Source organism: Serinus canaria, chromosome 1A (genome assembly GCF_022539315.1).
Source record: "Serinus canaria isolate serCan28SL12 chromosome 1A, serCan2020, whole genome shotgun sequence".
NCBI lineage: Eukaryota > Metazoa > Chordata > Aves > Passeriformes > Fringillidae > Serinus > Serinus canaria.
The window spans coordinates 54,102,407-54,122,089 of record NC_066314.1 but is presented as its reverse complement, the minus strand read 5'-3'; the positions used below and the strand labels follow the sequence as shown (position 1 = coordinate 54,122,089).

Here is a 19,683-nt window from a genome sequence, read left to right as displayed (position 1 = left end):
AAGAGGACAAGAAGATCATTTTGTTTTACCAGCTCGTTGCTCAGATATTTTTATATTCCATTTTTCAATATTGTTAGAGACCTGCCACTGAAAGATCTTCCAAAAACAGTCACACTTTCTTCATCCAGGTAAATCTGAAGCAGCACCACACAAGTCTGCAGAGCTATTTTAAGTTTAAAGAGTATTTTAAGTCTATGCAAGCAACTTTTAAGCAGAAGACACAGCATTGTTTCTTAAATTCCTCCAGCTTATTTGGAATCATGCTGATAGTGAGCATTAACATACCTGACTCATTCCCTACTGGGTTTCCTCATAACAGCTTATCAGTAGTGACATTAGCTGAAGAGAAAACCAAGCCAGCTCAGACTTTATGCCAGATTATGACCTCAGTTTTATGCAACTTAGTCTGCAGTCGCCTGCTTTCTGCATGACCAAAAGCAGAGTTTGGCCTCAAGCTTTAATTTTTAAGACTTGCATATACATAACTGTCTCCAAGAATAATACCATTTACTAATTTAAAGTGGGAATAAATATCCTTTTCAATTTTCCCTAATTTCTAGCAGTCTAAAAATATGTGTCTTATCTTTGCTGGATAACTCTAGCAAAGTATTTTGCTTCTCAAACTCAGCTTCTGCCCGTGCCCTTGAGTTCCATGGTCCAGACAGTCTGAAACCCCTAGGCTTGACCTGCCAGGTTCTCTTCTGCTTTCCTCTGACCTTATCTCAATCAAAGCCCTACTGGAGGTTTGTCATCCCAAACTGTGCCTTCATATAAACACAGACAAGAAAGAGGCCTGCATGACACTGTCAAGGAAGAAATTTTTGAGGCGCTCTCAGCCTAGAGATGTTGGTTTAGGGTGAGATGATGGAAGCACAGGACAGAAAAGAGGCTTGCATGTGGTTTTGTCTTTTCCTAGGAGGGCACAGGAGATATCTCCTGAATATGTGTAGGCTTCCCATCACCTCCAGCCATAGGAAAAGCTGCTTTCCATCGAAAAAGCCCATTACTCCTGCATGCATCTCAGCAAAGCTCTTTGTGTTCTGTCAAAAAAGCCTGAGAACTTTTTATCCCCTTTACATGCAGTTATCCCAAGACATTGACTGACCTCTCACCTTTTGTAAAAAGTTCCCCCATATGTTTGCCTCCCCAAAGTTCCTAAGGATGTGATTGCTTTGTTTTGTTTTTGCAGTGGGCTCCTTTCCATGTTTTCTAGTAACAGACTGTGAGCAGGTTAGGAAGGTCCTTCAGAGGACTTAGGGAATATGCTCCCCAGTTTTCCAGCATTAGTAATATCCTATCTTTTTTGAACACAGGCCTTTACCTCAGAATTTGCACAGGATGCTCTTGCTACTCACCACACATTGCCAGAGCTGGTACCTAGTCAGGAATATAAAAGGGAGGAAGGATTGTCCCTCCCCTCTTTCCCAGTTTTGCTCCCATGGCTGTTCAAGTTCAGCTTGCTCAGAGCAACTCTTCCTGCAGCCAGAGGAGCAGGGACTGCTCACCCAATACTCCCTGCTGAGAGGAAGTGGGTGGAGAGGGGATGCTGAGATGACAGAAGCGCAGAGAGCTCAAGCTTCACCCCACTCTGCTTCCTCGCTTGCCAAAAGAGCTGGCTGGGAGCATGGGAGAGTGAACTGATCCATGGAAAAAAAAAGAAAAAGAAAAAAAAAAAAAAAAGGGGGAAAGAAAAAAATGAGGATGAAGTAATTGACTTTTGTAGCAGAGCAAAGGGAATGCAAGTGGTGGTGGAGGAAAGATAGGGAGGAACTGTGACTGACTCACAATACATTCAGTTCTCTGCTCCTGGGGAGATGCAGCTGTGCATCTCCCCTTGTATAGGCTGTAAAGTTACACCATCGTCCAAAGTAAGCATCCCTAATTCTCCTACTTCCTGAAGCACAACAGTGTTTGGCTCATTTTTAATCAGGGATTTCTACTGTGCAAATTGAAGTCTAGGACCAGGCTTTTCCTATGTGCAGAATTAAAAATCCTTCCCTTGATTGTTTTGTGAGTTCCTGGGGAAAACTACTGAACAGTTACAACCGATTTACATTGGCCTGATCCTTTTTTAAAGCTTATTCCAAGTTATTCTTAATTTCTCAAGACACCTGAGATGTTGTAGGTGAGCCAGCCATGGACACCTTTGGCAATGCTTTCCACATCTTTTTCCTTCCCTCTGCTTGCTTCCCAGTTACTTCTGACTTCACTCCAGTAAGGACTGTTTCCCTTTTCTACCACTTCAGTAGAAGAAATATGGCATGGAATTACTTCTGATTTTGGCCGGCTTTGGTTAAGGCCAGCAGAGTGTGGGGAAGAAGAAAAAAAAAGAGGCTAATCCAGTGTGTACAACTAACCTAGGCCAGACCAGACCTCACGAAAGGAAGGTCTGAAGGCCCACTCTCCCATTTTCTTCCCATGTGAGCTTTGGCTTGCCTAGCTTAGGAAAAGTCATACAACCTACCTGGGTTTCACTTTCCAAACCGTAAAACAACCACAGCCCTCTCTTACCTTCTGTTAGCAGGGGAGTTGGAACTAGAGGATCCCTGAGGTCCCTTCCAACCCAAACCATTCCTTGACTCTGTGATTCTGTGAATTTTGGGGTGGTTAGATGGGAGTAGGATCCTTTTGTGAAATGTATAAAGTGTGCATTTGAATAGAGGAGACCAGAAATCTGCTAAAAATTACTCTTCCTATTCCTAGTTCTCATACCCTGAAATTAGAATTGCAGAAGGGCAAACCTGCCCTTCTACAATTTTTTTCAAAACCAGAATTTCTTCAGTAAGAAGGGATTTTCTAAAAAGCCATATTAGTTTCTGACTGTGTAAGGAGAGGTAAAATCAGCTGTGGTACATCTCATTTGCCTTCTTCACATGCCCAGTTTAAGACTTTGCTTTTCTGTCAAATATCTGGAGATCAAATGCTGGGTAAGAGACAACACGTGTTAAAGTACTCCCAGCTCTAAAATTCCACTTTCAAGGATTTTTGGCAAGGGGGAGCAGGGAATGCATTGTGTATCAACAGCAAAATTATATTTGGATTGAAAGATAAGAAAAACCTCCATGGCTTCCAAAACCCAAAGCCATTTTCAGATGAGTTTTGGACCTAGCAGAGGTGCAGAGCTTGCATTAGTACAGTGGGAGAACAGAGAAATCATGCTTTGACTTTGGAAAGGCTTCTAGAGATCCTGATTTGCAAATTATTGGACATTTTGGATGGAAATAGCAAAGCATTCAAACATGAGCTGAATGTGTGAGCAGTCTGCACTGTAGCGGGGTGACTCACAAACTTAAAAGTCAGATATTCTGCTAGACTGGGACCAGAATACTGTTGCCCCCCCTTGAGCATTAATCCCCAAATACAGTCAAACTCATGGAAAAGTGTGAACTGAGAGTTGAAACTGGAACACTTCCACATCTCAAGGAGAACTGCATACAGGAAATTTCATCCACATGCCTGTTGATGAACTGGGTGACTCTCAAGCAAAGTTCCTTTTCAGTCAGGATTTCTACCAGGAAAAAAATGCAGAGGAGCTGGATTTGCCAGAACAGTCCTTACCCTCAGGACAGGCCTATGTGTAAACTATTTGCTATAAACTAAAGCAACTAGGAAGATGACTTTTTTACTCTGAAGGGGCAATGGCTTTTTGAAATATTCAGATGCAATGGGAAAAAACATAAGCCTGTCATGGGCATACATTGTATTTGTGAGCTCTTCTCCATAAGAGAGGCTCAAGGGCTTTACTCTGCACCTGCGAGCAGCTCTAGGAAAGCCCTCATGATTTTACTGAGAGAAGTTGTTGGTAGAAGTGATGTCTCCTATTAACAATCTTATTCAACTGGTCAGAGCAAATGAGCTCTTTCCTTACAGAGCTCTTTTTAAAGTCTGACATCTTTTGCAAAGAAGCAAACTTCTAACCTTTCCCCCCTCCATAACACTTCTGTTTCACCAGAAATACAAGACTCCTTTTTCTCTGAGAATGAATTTAAACACTTCATTTTAAGCTACTGAGCAAGCCACTGCACCTGTGCAAAGGGCATGGAAAAGATGTTAATTATATACAGTAATGCTAATTTCGCACCACAGATCTAATGGAAACAATTCAGTTGCATGTTGTATGTTAAAATAAATTTCAAACATGAGCTGTATGTAGTTACATTGTCACCCCCTACCTCTCTTATTGTACAAAAGCTTTGTCCAATTAATGCTGATTTCACTGAGTTCCTATGGTAGTTTTCAAATAACTGGATCAGGTCTGGGATCCTTCTCTTAAGAACACTGCATCAGATACATTGCACCTGCAAACCTAACAAAACTTTTTGTATCTGGGGGGTTGTGAACCTTTGAGGAATATGGAGAGGCAATTCAGAGAGCAGTCTTTGATTCGCAGAGTGGCCATGGATGTACTTGCGCATGGATTCACGGCCTCTGGAAAAGCAAACACAGGTGCCGTTCTGGGTGAAATGCAGCGGCTCTTCCCCAGCAAGGCTCAGTCCTTGGGACAAACTCTAGAGCAGCAATGCTGTCTCTTCTAAACCATCTTAACACTGGAAGGGGCTGCCCAGGGAGGTTTAAAGTCCCCCTTCCTGGCAGTGGGAATGCCTAGATATGGAACTCGGTGCTCTGGGATGGGTGACAAAGTGGTTGGCAGTCACAAGTTGAACTCTATGCTCTTAAAGGTCTTTTCCAACCTTAATGATTTTGTGATTCAGTGATTCTGTACCCTCAGTGCAACCATCTGTGTTCAAGGGTCACAGCAGAGCTCTCAGAAAAACAAATAAATGCCCCTTTAAGAAATGTTAATGACAGAAATATCTCAGGTTAACTACAGGGTCTATTTTAATTCGTCCCAAACAAAGGCTCACTTCATTTCTAACTAGCATTCCCTATATTCCCTGTATTTCTTTTTCCTTGTGGGTGCAAGTCCTGTCTGTACTCATAAATCAAGCTTAGAAATACAAGATTTTTCATAATGAGACTCTACACTTTTGAAATGGCAGCCCTTGCTTTATTCTGTTTGTTCGATTTTATTGTTTTCATTACTTCACAAAAGAAAAAAGAAAACAGAAGATGTTAAAAATGACAGAAGTTGTTTTCAGCTTCTTAAACAAAAAAAAAAAACAAAACAACCCAGAAACACTTTTGCTTTCAATGTAAAATCCTGCAAAATAATGATATATTGAAAGTCAAAGCTGAAAATAGTTTTGCCTTCAAATTTCCTAATAGCAGAAAAATGAACAAATGGTGGTGTTTTAGTGATGAGGTTTTTTTTGGTTTGTTTTTTTTTTCCTCCTAAAAAAATGAGTTGTCCTGCAGCATGTAAATGCAAAAACATGTCAGACCATCCAGCATCACAGGGTCTCCAGGAGGCTGCTCTTTCATAGCCTAACAGGAGAGGGACAAAATCCAGATAATCTGAGAGGTGCTTCCCTTTCTCCTCCTGCTACCAAGTCAAACAAAATCCACCTCTGGCATTTTTGAATAGAACAATCAGGACAATCTGTTACAAGGCCAGGCTTGAAGCCGCCAGAATTGTGGGAGGTGAAAGTTTCATCTGGAAGGCTGCTCTCAGCTTTAATTATGGGCAACTTACGCCCTCAAAGCATCTCTCTGACAAAAATAAGAGAAACTGCAACTACCGCCTCACTTTAATACAAAACAATTAATCAGCCCTGGCTGAGCCAAAGTAGGTCCAGGTTAACTTGAAAGGTTAATGGATCTTCAAACTGTTTCAAAAAAAGTTTTAAATGGAGTTTCAGTGCTGCAAGGAAACACAAAACCCAGGCCTCCTTGGTGTGGCTTTGGGTTTGTTACAAACATCTTGCAGAGCTTGAAAACTGCTTTTGATGATGGGCCTAACTTCCCTTTCCTCAGCTTAATCCCAGTTTTCCCGATTGCACTCCTTTGCCCCACCCTAAAGCAAATGCTCCTTTCCCCAATGCTTACACTTTCCAGACCTTTGCCCTGGGTTTTATGTCATGCCCTTTCTGCAAGCCTAAGGAAAATGCTTGGACCTTCAAGGCAGTTTCCTCAAAGGTCAGTTTTACAACCCTTTTAGTAATTTTTGCTTTTCCTTCCCAATTTTCTTTTTGTACGACAATACCTTCCATTTTTCAAGCAGCTTTCCTAATTTTACTGCTTTGCTACAAGAAGCAGCAATTCCTTTCCAGCTCAGCAATGAAATGCTCAAGTATTTGCCTTGATTAAATACTGTGCTTTTCCAAAGTTTTAGATCATTCCTGGGTCTGATCAGGTATTGCTCCTTTCTAAGTTTTTTTTCACCTCTGTATATCACTGCTCAACATTACTATTTCCCCAGCACATAAGCTTTTAACTTCTACTTCAGGTTTCATTTTGCAATTTTCTGACAATGTTTTATTTCTCTGTCTCCCCAGCAGAGATTGTATTTCTCTTCGCTCACTGCTGTTTGCACCACCTCCAAATTCAGCTGCAAATTTAATTTGTTTGCTGCTTAGCCCTACTGCTATTAACAAACAGTAATGAAAAGATTAACTATCAGCTTAAATTATCCATAATGTTTTACTTTTGGAGTTTTCTATTCTTCTGTTTGCAAATTACTTCTGAGGAAAAAAATATTCAAGTGCAAAGATCTGGGCAAATCTTCTGCTTTTTGTAGAATAAGCACAAGTCCAGTCAAGTCAAGCTATTTATTCAGCTATGGACATGACCTTTAGATTTCTTTGTATTTTGGGCAGTTTTCAGAGTTACACAGTGAATAATATGAAGAAATACTTCCACTTTTGTTGAAATTATTTACCCCACTAAAGCTTTATATCTATGATAGTATTGTTTTTATTTCTCTGTAATTCATACTTTTCATTGATAGATAAAACAACAAAATTACAGGTTGCCTTCCCGGATCCAGCCAGTGCAACACAAAAACCCCAGCCTGTCTGACCCTGCAAATATCAGCTGATTTCTGTGTATTCTCGATTCTGTTCTTTTAAAAAGGGAATGATGGCAGTATTCCTACTTTGTCAGTAATAACCAAGAGAAACACTTAGAGATTGCTCCAATATCAGTGATGTGAGAATAACAGAATGGCCTAGGCTGGAAGAGACCTTAAAGGTTGCTTTGTCCCACTCCCTTCCATGGGCAGGGACACCTTCCACTAGCCCAGGTTGCTCCAAGCCCTGTCCAACCTGGCCTGGAACACTTTCAGGGATGGGGCAGCCACAGCTTCTCTGGGAAACCGATACCATGGCCTTACCACCCCCACAGGGAACAGTTTCTTCCTGATATCCAATCTAAACCTGCTGTCAGTATGTCCTGTCACTCAAGGCCCTTGTCAGTAGTCTCTCTCCATCTTTCCTGTAGATTCCCTTCAGGTACCAGAAGGTCACAATGAGGTCACCTCAAAACATTTTATTTTCCAGGCTGAACAATCCCAATTCTCCCAGCCTTTGCTCTCTCAGTAGGGGAAAATCAGCCAGCTCCTTGACGGAGAACCGAACGGATGTCAGGATATATACCTAGAGTAATAAAACACCACAATCATTCCATAGACCTCCTTCCTTTGCAGATACAAAAAGTAACAGACTTTTGACTTGACAAAACTCTTCCAACACACCAAGGAAATTGGGATCCCAGCCTTCAAACCCCTCATTCGGACCTCCTCAATACACAGATTAATCAGTCAGCTGCTTAATACAAAATGATACCACGGCAGTGGGGATGGACAGACAGGTGTAAACATGTAAATATGTCACAGAAGTGTCAGTGAGGGATGGAACTGGAATGGAAAAGGACCTTGCTGTGACTGAGAAAAGGCTGCCTACTCCAACAGCTGATTATAGACCTCGGGATGTAGCTGGGATGGGTGATATCATACAGGACATTATTAATAGTGCAGTCCCCCAGTGGGATTGTGAGAGGATGCTGGGGACTGCCAAATGCCTCCAGGGAGCTCTCACATGCCCTGGTGTAGGTGGCAGGGGAGGGAGGTGCAGGGCCAAAACCTGACAAGAATGAACTGTGTACAAGGTATGAGAAGCAGCAGTTGTTCCAAAGAGTGAGGTAAGCACAGAGGAACTGTTCCTGACCTTTCTCTTGGAATCAGGCAGGTATGTGTCCAGCAGCGTCATCTTGATTTCCAAAATAATACAGATATTTCTGTGGAAGGATCAAATGTAGACACACGCCTGTCATGGCAATCACCTGTGTGACTCTACACAGCTCATCTGACAGTGCAGACCACAGACAGCTCCTTGCAGAAGTGTTATCAATTATACAGAACTGGCCCTCAGGAAGATGTCACCGGTTGGGAAAGCTTTCCCCAGTGACCAGTAGGGTCATGGTCACCCCCCACAGTGTTGTGAATTGGTTCCAAGTGCAGAGGAGTTTTACATGCTTGGGTGAGCAGCTGTCCTGCTGTGCTTTGCTCAGCCAGTCATTTGAAAAAGAAATGTCAGTGACTCTGTGGGCTGAACTCCTTTTCTGTAAGAAATTAAGCATATACCTTTCACTGAAGGTACTGGGGCTCAGTGTTCAGATGTGTCTTCTCTTTTATAAATGGCCTAGAGTAAATTAATTAATACACCTCTGAGCTGCTGCAGAGATGAAGAAACCTTGGCGGACTCCCCCTCAGATGTGTAGCTGCGCTCCCCTGCCAGTGTGCAAGAGAAATGGATTCATTTCCAGTCCCCTCACTCTAACTTCCAGTTTGGTTGCCCCTCAGGATGGAAATTAACACTTTGGGCTGCCATCACTTGATTTTGTCTCTGAATTCTTCAGCTTCTCAGAGGGCCTGGCTCTTGTGAAAGCTTTAGTTGAAAGCTATCTGTGTTGAAATTTCCGTGTCCTGAGACGTAGAAGCATCCAGGAGGGCATCTGCAGGGACATTCAGCACTCTGCAGCAACCTACCTTCATAAATCCATCTTGTACAAACAGTTGATTACTATTCTGGAACACAGTACAAATTTTCAGACACAGTTATGTCACATTCCCACCTTCTTAAACATTCAGAATTCTTTTCTTTCTGTACCTTCCCCATGTGTCCCAAAGCACAGAGGAAGAGGGCTGCATTTCTTCCCAACATAGTTATTAGGAAGAGTGAATCAACATGGCAGTCCATGACTTGGGAGGTTGTGGAAGCGGTGTTCAGCAAACAGTGACAAAAATTGCACTTTCCTCTTTGGTAAAAGCTTGGAAAAACTGTCAGCCACCACAAAGGATTATTAGTTGCTTGTTCTGAAGAACTGAAGCCGCTCCTAAATTTTTTTAGGAAGTGCCAAACACTTCAAGTTGGCTTACATAAATCATTTGGGGTATTACAATGCTGAATGTAAAACTCACCAGTCACTTTTCCTTCTATTCCTGTTCCTCTTAGCAATGACTTACAAGTAAATACTTGGGCAGTCTCTCACAGTACTAAGATTTCATGCTTTCTGCAGAATATTTTAAATAATGTCTCGCTCTTTCCCTGTGCGGAATGTTCAGAAACTGACCAGAATAAAGTTATACGCATATTTTTAAAATCACCACAATCAAAATTAAACAAAATTTTTCACTACTACATAAAGTGGTGAGCCTGCAAAGAGCAGCAAAAGGTTTACCAGAGTTTATTAGGGATTGAAATTATCAATGGAAGGAAGAGGTAAGCTTATTTACTTCTCCTAAATGTACGCCTTGAGCCACCTAGCTCAGACAGAATTAATAGCCAGCTAAAACTGCAGTGATAGGCAGGAATACAAACCACTGAAATAGAGTAAAGCCACAGCTGGGAGATCAATCAGATTTGCAATGCATGAGCTTTTGTTTTCTGTGCTCTTTGCTTTTCCTCTCTGAGCCACAAATGTCAGCAGTCTCCAAGTCAAATTTGTTTAGTACAAACCGGCCACAAACACAGCCAAAATGAACTTTTGTCAGGAATTTATATGTGGAAAATTCCAAGAAGAACCATGAAGAACGACAAAAATATCTCACTAGCATCACCTAACCAAGGAAAATAATTTTGCTTGGGCAAAATCTTTCCACTTGAAATGAACAATCTGAATTGAAAAACAAAATAAAAAAATCCCAATGAAAGGGCAGAAAAAGTCACATGAAGGATTTAATTCTTGAGAGATTTTTCTACCATTCTCCAAAAGGCCAAAGAAAGAGCTGCTTGTGCTGAAGTAGCTTCTGCTGACATCCCCAGGAACCTGGAATTTGATTCAATATTCTCTCAGACAGGACACATGCTGAAATCATGCCCCCAGTCTAAGTCCCCTCTATAGATAATTTACTCACTGGTCTGCACTGAGAAAGCATTTGTTCTGCTTTGTGATTTGCATTGTGGAACTTCTAAAGGTATGGCCAGAAACATCAGAATTATTTACTTTGAAAATATGAAAAGATAAACATTTTAATGTATTACATTTCCCTCTTCTTTTTACAGATTTAACAACACACACCAAATAAATCTCAAATTATCTGCGGTTCAGAAAGGCACAACGTTTCATTTTGGGCAAAGAGCCATTCATCAAATGCAATACTCCCCAGACCTGCAAACAAATATACTTTTAATGTGTCTTATAACGATATTACAGCCAAGGCCATAAACCAGCTGCAGCTTTCCAATAACAGTCATTTCTCCTATCTAAAATAGCGCTTTAGACGTACTCTGAGGTGCTGGACTTCATGGACAACCTGACAATTTTTAGTCATGGACTGGAACTTCTGAACAGCACTTATGAACCTCCTAGTTGGAGGAACTCCCTGAAAACTGCAATCTCACCAACCTTTGTGGTTTTGTCAAAGTTTTGCACCCAGAAAAATATAAAAATTTGTTCTGAAACCTTTTTACTTTTGCAGCAAATAATCTGCAAAGCATAAATCAAACTACAGGTTGAATTTCAAAGTTAGCATCTTTCCCACCAAATCTGTAAGATGTTTCACATGAAGTTGAGAAAAACACTTTTCAACATTTTTCCCACTAATGGGGTTCCTCCGTGGAGAAGAAAACAGCTCATTTTAGCTTCTCCAGCTCTCAGGTCCCCAGCCCTTCCTTTCTGTGTGCAGCATGACATTGAGGAGAGCCTGCAGGAACTCCAGCCTTACTTTTCCTACCTCATCACCTGCTCCAACTTGTGTGTTTTGCTAGTGCCACTTAGTTTTGAGACAGAGCAGAGCAGGGATTGCATGCAACTGCATGTTGGCATGAATAATGCTTCTGGCTTTTGGGCTGAGCCAAGTCAGAGCTTTGCTCACCATCCTGTGGGCTTGTGTGTCATCCTCTGTGTGGATTCTGGGTGCTGCAAGAAATCTGCTCAATGACATCTGTTTAATAATATTTTTACTGTTTTTAAAAGAAAATCCTATGCTGAGGGAAGACAAAATTGCACAGCAGTTGCACAGATAGAAAGGTCTGGGCTCTGAGATCCATCTACATTAAGTTAGTATTATTCAGGTATGACAGTAATTGTATGGTAACTGAACATCTTTCATTTTCTTCCCCCCCTCAAAAGCAAAACATTGCTGCAGGCAACGGTCTAGATTTAGGTGAACTCACACTGTGACAAACTGAGAATGGAGAAAACACATTTCTTGTCCATAAAAGGACAGCACACACATCCACAGAGGGAAGCTCTGATTTTGCTCTGTTCCAAACTGTGAAGTGGGGACTCAATCTTGCAAAAAGGAGTTTTGTTTAGAGTGGATAGAAGGTTCTTCACTTAAAGATTTTTTCTTCTTTTTTACCTTTGCCTTCTGAAACAGAAAATGGCTCGCTCTCTTAGGCAGGAAATGGTGATTTTTATTTTTTTTTTAGGTGGAAAATTTTCTGTTCAGAAGGGAGGGGATCCTTCCCCTTATCTCAGTGCTGGTGGGGCACATCTGGGGTGCTGTGTCCAGTTCTGGGCTCCTTAGTACATGAGCAAATCCATGAAAATTATTAAGGATTAGGACAAATGTACCAAGAGGAGAGGCTGACAGAGCTGGGGCAGTTCATGCTGCAGAAGAGAAGTCCCAGGGGGATTTTATTGAAGGGCAGAAATCTCTCACAGGAGGTATTAATAAAGATGGAGCCAGGCTCTACTCAGGTGTGTTGATGAAAGGTCAGGAGGCAATGGGAAAAAACTAAGATATAGGAAACACTGCTAATACATGAAATGTATTTTTTGTTAAGTTTAAGGGTGGTGAAACACTGGAATGGCTTGTCTAGAATTTGTGGAGTCTCCAACCATGGAGATATTCCAAACCTCAGTAGGCACAGCTCTCTGCAAGCTGCCCTGGCTGATACTCCTGTGAGCTGTGAGACTGACCTAGATGATGTCCTGGGGATCCTCCCAACTCCATCTGTTGCACTGTTTGTGACTCTGCCTTCATCCAGAGTGTGAGAGGTCTCTAACACATGGTGGATGTGTTGCAAAGCAGGAAAACCAAATTCAAGGCTTTCCTGAGTCATTTGAAGCAGTACTACAGTCAGGGCTTATCACAGACTATGAGGGTGCTCTAAGAGGAGTTTTGTATTTTCTCCTTCAATCCACTACCTTGTGCAGCCAATTTATAAACAGGTGTGATTTTTAGTGAATGGTTCACATCCATGACTTAAGATTTTACATAGAAAACTTATTTAATTTAAATATTAATGCAAATACCAAATATACAGATGTCCAAATATACAAGGAGAAAAAAAATCAGTCCTCCCTGGACAGTTGCTCCTGGCTCTCAGCTACACAAACAAGATGACAGAAAGGCTTAAAAAAGAGGTGACAAATGAGCTTCTAGAATATGGACAGAAGGTAGAAATAGAAGGAGACCACATGCTGTATTCCGCGGTTTTCCTGGCCTTATATGAGTCCAAATCCGGCTAGCTCAGACCCCAGCCCACACGGAACTGCATAGATGAATGTAAAAGATGAGAAGCGCTCTTCTCCATGTGGGTACAAGTACCTTGTTTATTGGCTTGGTGGCAAGACATTCTGGTGACGGGGCCATTCAGGTAGAAAAGAGGGCTGGGGACTCTCACACAGGAGGTTTTATACCCTAGGGGATGGGGGGGAGAGGACTGCAGCCAATGGGATGCCACTGGGGAGGGGAGAGGTACCCATGGGACAGACCAGGTGTGTGTAACAGGAGGTTTGTGTGAGGGGGAGACCATGTGATGAGGGAGGGGGAAAAATCCATCCACCTGACCTAACATGCTGAGTAAAAATTTCCTATCACCCAGTGCAACAACAACTAAATAAACTATTAAGTGCAATACAACAACCACAGGAAGCCAGATAGAGCAGTGCATGGTAAAGTGCCAAGAAGCAGCACACTTTTAGTAATGGTTTTAAAAATACTGAATCTTTGAACAAGATTTTTGAGTTTTAGGAGATGGTGGGGAGAGGGATGTCCTCAATCTGTCCTTGAATATTTCTAATTGATGTCAGTTTTATTTCACCTTATATAAATATAATGAAGCAACTTCTTTAAAAACCACCAAAAAGAAGATCCTCAGATTTGAAAACCACCCCCACAAATAGGGAGTTGGGTCAGTGGGTCCTCCTGAATTCCCCACTTGTATTATAGAGGCCTAATAACCACTTTCTGATTTGACTGCATCATTTTCCTTCAGGAATCCTTTCCCTTACTAGAGAGAGAAAGAGAACGAAAGCACTATTGAAACACAGGATTTATTTCCTTCTTATGGTAACATTAAACAGAAGCCACTTGATAAATATGAATTAGATGGAACTGAGAGATCTCAGCACACAAAACCTTACAACAATTAGCAAAATCAGAACTTTTTCATTTTACACAGCGAGACAGTTTTCTACTGTGCATGAACCAGCAAGTTTGAAAAACTAAACTTCTCTGTGGAATAAACTCTGTGGAAGTAACTTGGCCTCTCTCTGCTGACAAGCCCAGGCCATGCTATCCCAAGAACTACCTACCTCTGCAGAGAAAGGGCTGAACTGATATATATGCCACTATGCATGGAAAGGGGAAAAGCAAAGCCTAAAATATAGATGAAATATTGAAAAAAAAATCAGAATAGAGTTTGCACTCATTATAAAGTATAACAAATAGCATCTTCAAAGAAATGTGCAGCCTGTTTCCATACCTCTATATATGTCTCTTTAAAGACATAGATGTTACTAAAAAAATCCCAATTTTCATGTTCACAGCCTTTAGCAAACCCCCCTCTTGGACTGTTTTAACATTGACTCTCTGTTTCTTTGTAGATCTTACAGGTGAACAAGGTGATGTCCATCTTGTTTTATGTGATATTTCTCACTTACCTTCGTGGCATCCAATCTTCCAACATGGATCAAAGGAGTTTGCCAGAAGATTCGATAAATTCTCTTATTATTAAACTCATTCAGGCAGACATTTTAAAAAACAAGCTTTCTAAGCAGATGGTAGACATTAAGGAAAACTATCAAAACACGGTACAGAAAACAGACACTCAGCAATACATAGACAGAGAGGAAAATGTGAAATCAGACTTCCAGCCAGTTATCTCAGTGGATACAGATCTCTTGAGGCAGCAGAGACGCTACAACTCTCCCCGAGTCCTTCTGAGTGACAACACGCCGCTGGAGCCACCACCACTGTACCTCATGGAGGACTACATCGGGAATTCTGTGGTGGTGAACAGAACCTCCCGGCGGAAGAGGTATGCAGAGCACAGGGGCCACCGGGGTGAATACTCCGTTTGTGACAGTGAAAGCTTGTGGGTCACGGACAAATCCTCTGCCATTGACATCAGGGGACACCAGGTGACTGTTCTGGGAGAAATTAAAACGGGCAACTCTCCAGTTAAGCAATACTTTTATGAAACGAGGTGTAAAGAGGCCAAGCCTGTAAAAAACGGCTGCCGTGGCATTGATGACAAGCACTGGAACTCCCAATGCAAGACATCCCAAACTTATGTCAGAGCACTGACTTCAGAAAACAACAAACTGGTGGGCTGGAGGTGGATACGGATAGACACCTCCTGCGTGTGTGCCTTGTCCAGGAAAATAGGAAGAACATAGATCTGCATCTCTTTGCTATATAAATTATTACTTTAAATTATATGATACGCATGTAGCATATAAATGTTTATATTGTTTTATATATAAGTTGACCTTATTTATTAAACTTCAGCAAATCTACAGTATCTAAGCTTTCTCTCTCAATAAACAAGAGCAAAGGGTGTGTGCCTCTACTGCGGCCAACTCTGGGGTTTTTTAGACTATGTTTGTGACACTGCTTGTTCGCAGCATACCTTTACCTTCCTGTAAAATCTGTAAAATCAGTATTTTTCATTCAGTATTGTCAAACCAGTGACTGTCATTTAGTAAACTTGTAAAGAATCAGATCAATCCCGAGAGTTGTGTACATATTTATATTCCCTGCTCTATACATTCATATTTAATTGGGTCTGCAGTGTTGACTCCTCACCACCAAAAAAAAAAAAAAAAAAAAAAAAAAAAAAAAAAAAAAAAAGGACCAAAATACATGTTGTAGCCTGCAGATGATGTCAAATTTTCAGGCATCAGGTGTCCCTAAAATAAAGTTTCTGTGTACTACTCCAGTTTTGCCGGTGAAATGACCATTTTCCCTCTGTTAGCAATTCAGAGTGGCTGCTAGTAATCCAGAAATATCCATTTGTGTTTAGGAAGCACATTTGTTTTGCAACTGTCTCTAATGCTGTCAGTGCATTATTGAAAAAATATGGAAAAAACCTGAAATATTTGTAGCCAAAACTCGCTGAAGTCAAGAACTGATCTAAATGGATCATTAATATAATAAATAAAAGATGGTTTGTTGTGATCAGCCTCTTCCTCCTCACATGAATCAATTATCTTCTGCTTGCATTGTTGGATCATACCTCTCTGTCTGAATTTTTAAATTAGAAACAAAGCTGGTGGTGTCTTAACCTTAAAAGAGTGCTTGCACATTGTAGTAAAGAAAGAGACGATATCCTGGCATGGATATCAAAGCCACATACCAGCACGATGGTTTCCTTCTCCTCAGCAATCCGTTCTCCATCTTTCACAGGGGGAAAAATGTGTTGAACTGCTCCAGAAACCTGGTACCTTTCACAGGAATGTGAAATGGATGGTGGCTAAAATCCATGAAGTCTGTAGTTATACTGAAGTTCCCCAATTAAACATATGAGTTGTTGCTTAGGAGAGACAAATGTGCTAGCATGTATTTTCCTCAGACTCTTCTATGGATTGTCATGTAGCTCCACTAGGGACAGGAATAATAACACTACTTGAAGAGATGTCCCTTTACACATTAGCTGTGCAATGCCCTGGTTGGGATCCCACTCCTAGGAAGCAAATGAGAGTTCATGGCTAGGAACAGAATTCAGATTGAGCTGCATGTTATCTGTGTCCAGATAGATCCAACCCACAGCCAGGACTGGGAAATACCAGCTATTCAGAAAGTTTTGCCCTCATTAATTTTCTGAGGGTTTTACAGGTATAGCCTTTGCTGCCGTACCATGTTTAGCATCACAAATGGAAATGAGATCAGAGCCCTCAAACATGAGGCTGCAGGATGCTTTGCTCGTGCAGCTTTCACTCCTGGAAAACCAGCTTCAAACATGCAACAGGCCATGAAGGGCAGCAAACTGTGGGGTCTCCCCTAATCCATTACAGAGCGCACTGCACACCATAAAACCACCAGGGAACTGGACAGGTTGCCTTGAGGCCAAGCACTGAACAGTCCTGTCTTGGAAAGCCCAGTTTGAGCACATGGGGAGGCCAGAAGCAAAGCTTTTGAGAACCATCTCAATTTCAGCATGAGGCCAGGGTAGTTACCTAACAGGAAATATCATCACTTTCAGCACTAAATCCTAACTTTGCTTCAAGCAATAACAACTTCAGAGGTTCAATAGCAAGGCAGTCATTAAAATGAGATGATGTAATATAACAAGGAACTTGGTATCTGATAGATCTGATTAGAATATTTCTCATTTCTTGGCAAAAATTTTAAAAAGCAAAAAACCCAACCCCACAGAGCTTTTGCTACTTTTCCCAGTAGGAAAGTTTAAGTTTTAACTAACCGTTTTGGCCTGGGGGAATAGGCATATTTTTCAGAGTTCTGCCACACTGAATTTTTTTTTTAAATTAAAAGCTTGATTTTACACCCTGAGTTCCCAAATAAAGATCGTTTGCAGATGTTGGGAGCAATTGAGAGCTTTTATAGTTATGGATGACTAACTTTAGAGATCTCTGTTTCACTGCGCCACATAGGTCTATCTCCATGTGAGAAGAGGAGGTAAGAAGAGATCAGTTTAGCTTGGTTGAATCCCATTAATCAGAAACTACCTTGTTCCTGCAGTGTGGATGTCAATTTTGTTTACATAAATCCATCTCTCCAGATTTTGTTACTGTAAATCTAGAAAAAATCTGTTGTAGACAGGGAAGAAAACATAGCTTTATAATAATGTAGACAACATCAGAGTTGATTCTAATGCCTTTATTTCTGCTCACTGAAAATCAAGGGAGGTTCATTCCTTAATGGTTCAAAGAAAGCCATTTGTCATTTTCCACTGTAAATCCAGTAACAGGAACTGGTCTTTGACTCTTGACTTTAACAAGTATTTTAAAAGCAGCCAGCAAAAATATCTCAGAGTAAATATGCCTGTCATCTCAAACACATGAGATGAGAATGGAGCGTGGTGTGTACGGTTATTAGACTGGCTGCCCCTTTCCCACCCCAGGAAAACAATGAGTGGAAGTGTTACCCTCTGGATCTGATCCAGCTTCCACTAAAGTCAATGGGGAGAAAAAAAAAATCTCACCTTCTTTAGTGGAATCTAGATCAGGCCCCAAGTGAAGAAAACCTGCAGATCTTGACCAGAGAGCAAAGCAATCCCACACATCAGTAACATGTTCCTATAAATCCTGTGTACGCATAAGATGATGTATAATTTTGTAACGAGTTTGTAAACAAAGCCTGTAATAAATTTGTTAAGGTCTAATTCTCTTTTCACTGTAGCCAGGGATGGTTTTATTGTCGACTTTGGTCATGGCACAATGAATTCGAAATTCCTATCCAACTTTTTTTTGTTTGTGTTCAGTAATTAAACAAAATATTTAGCTCTCAACGCCAGTTTAAGCAGTCTAAAAATCACTTCCATTAGGCAGCTCAGATGCTCTGTCAACATTGTTTTGCCGAGAGATCATTATAAATGTACATTTTATTTAGATTTTCTCCCAAATGACCAACGGCTATTCTGAAATTGCCTGTCTGTGTCAAAATGTATTTTCTCTGCTTTTTCACCCTAGTTTTTTTTCCAGTCCATTTAGTAACAGCAAAAAATGCTCCTCTGAGGTTTTGGAAAACCATCTGCACTTATTTTATCACCTTTGAACATGTGTTCAGGAATGAAGTCTGTGCAGAGAGTTTACTGCTACCAAGAGATTTGTGTGGCTGCACCAGGAAGAAGCTTTGACTGGACTTTACAGAGTGTGTGCTCAAAACCACTCTGCTCATACTCTGTTATTTCGATTCTTTAGCAACCAGAGGCTTTTGCATTGTGTATCTGCAGACAATACCAAACAGGAAACGAGCCTGATCGGGAGTTTAGAAATTAAAAATTTCATGATAATGACCTGCTATCTCTGACCTCTTGGCAAATGCGTTTGGACAGCAAAGTCAAGCACAAGAACATTTGTTTCATTTAATAGAAACATTGTGGCAAAAGGAATGGGATTCTGTGCTCTCCACGCTTGCTAAGCATGTGTAGTTCATCATGGATATGGGGCAGGACGACTAAGAGGAGTAGAATCAGATAAAAAGTACTACAGCTTGTGAGAAGTAAAAGACTGTGCCCAGCTTGGAGCATTTTAACGTGTGGAGGGGTTGCTCTCTGAAATTTGTCTGTATTTTGTTACAGCAGATGGCAGAATGACAAAGCAAGCACAGATGTGGTGTAAAAAAACCAAGCAATATAAGGATAACAAAAAACTTCCTGGGAAAGTCGGCCACTCACTACCACTGTGGGTCCCTGCAGTTCTGGGCAGGTGACTGCAGAGTTCAGCAATGACATCCCTAATTTAATGGTTTAGCTAATCTCTGTGGGGGAAAAAAAATAAAAAAGAAGTCTTTTTTTACATTCATGAGCTGAACCATTTTCTTTCCTTTCCTTTTTTTTCTTGTCCCTTTGAGGTTTTGCTTGTTTGTTTCTTTGTTTGTTTGTTTGTTTTGGTAATCTCTAGCTGCTTTGGCACCTCTGATGAACAATGGGTTGTAATGCTTTGCATGAATGTCCCCAGATATAGATTTCTCCTTTGTTTTAGAACCGAGCTTTGAAGCCAGTGGCACCTGAAAGCCATACTTTTATCATGGAACTGGCCTTTTGATGTCATGACCTCATGTTTCTGGACATTTTGATCACAGGGTTCTATTTTGGAGCTCTTATCCACACAATAGATGATATCATGACCAGGCTGATTGAGAAGTGGCTGTGTTCACGACAACAAAGAGTGAGGCAGCCCTGTGCCATCTTTGCATCCACCTTCACACATCCCCTGCTCTGATTTCAGTCTTGAGTTGCACAATCTAGGGCTGGTGATCAAGGTTTGCTTTCTGCATGTCCAAGGGTTCAGATGCCCAGAATATCCTATAATGCTTGGTTTTGGGAGTGACCCGAAAGATTATCTCATTCCAACACCTCTGCCATGGGCAGGAACACCTTCCACTACACCAGGTTTCTCAGAGCCACATTCAACCTGTCCTTGAGCACT

The 19,683-nt window shown here is 41.2% G+C and overlaps 1 protein-coding gene across 1 annotated transcript in view; it reads left to right on the top strand.

Annotated features, from left to right (window-relative positions):
* Positions 1–19,049, top strand: part of NTF3 (neurotrophin 3) — a 52,574-nt gene extending 33,525 nt beyond the window's left edge. Inside the window, exon 2 of the mRNA XM_009094070.4 lies at positions 14,176–19,049. Within this exon, the coding sequence (XP_009092318.1) occupies positions 14,176–14,970 (795 nt within the window). The 3' untranslated portion in view covers positions 14,971–19,049. The remainder of the gene's footprint in view (positions 1–14,175) is intronic.
* Positions 19,050–19,683: the final 634 nt, after the last annotated feature.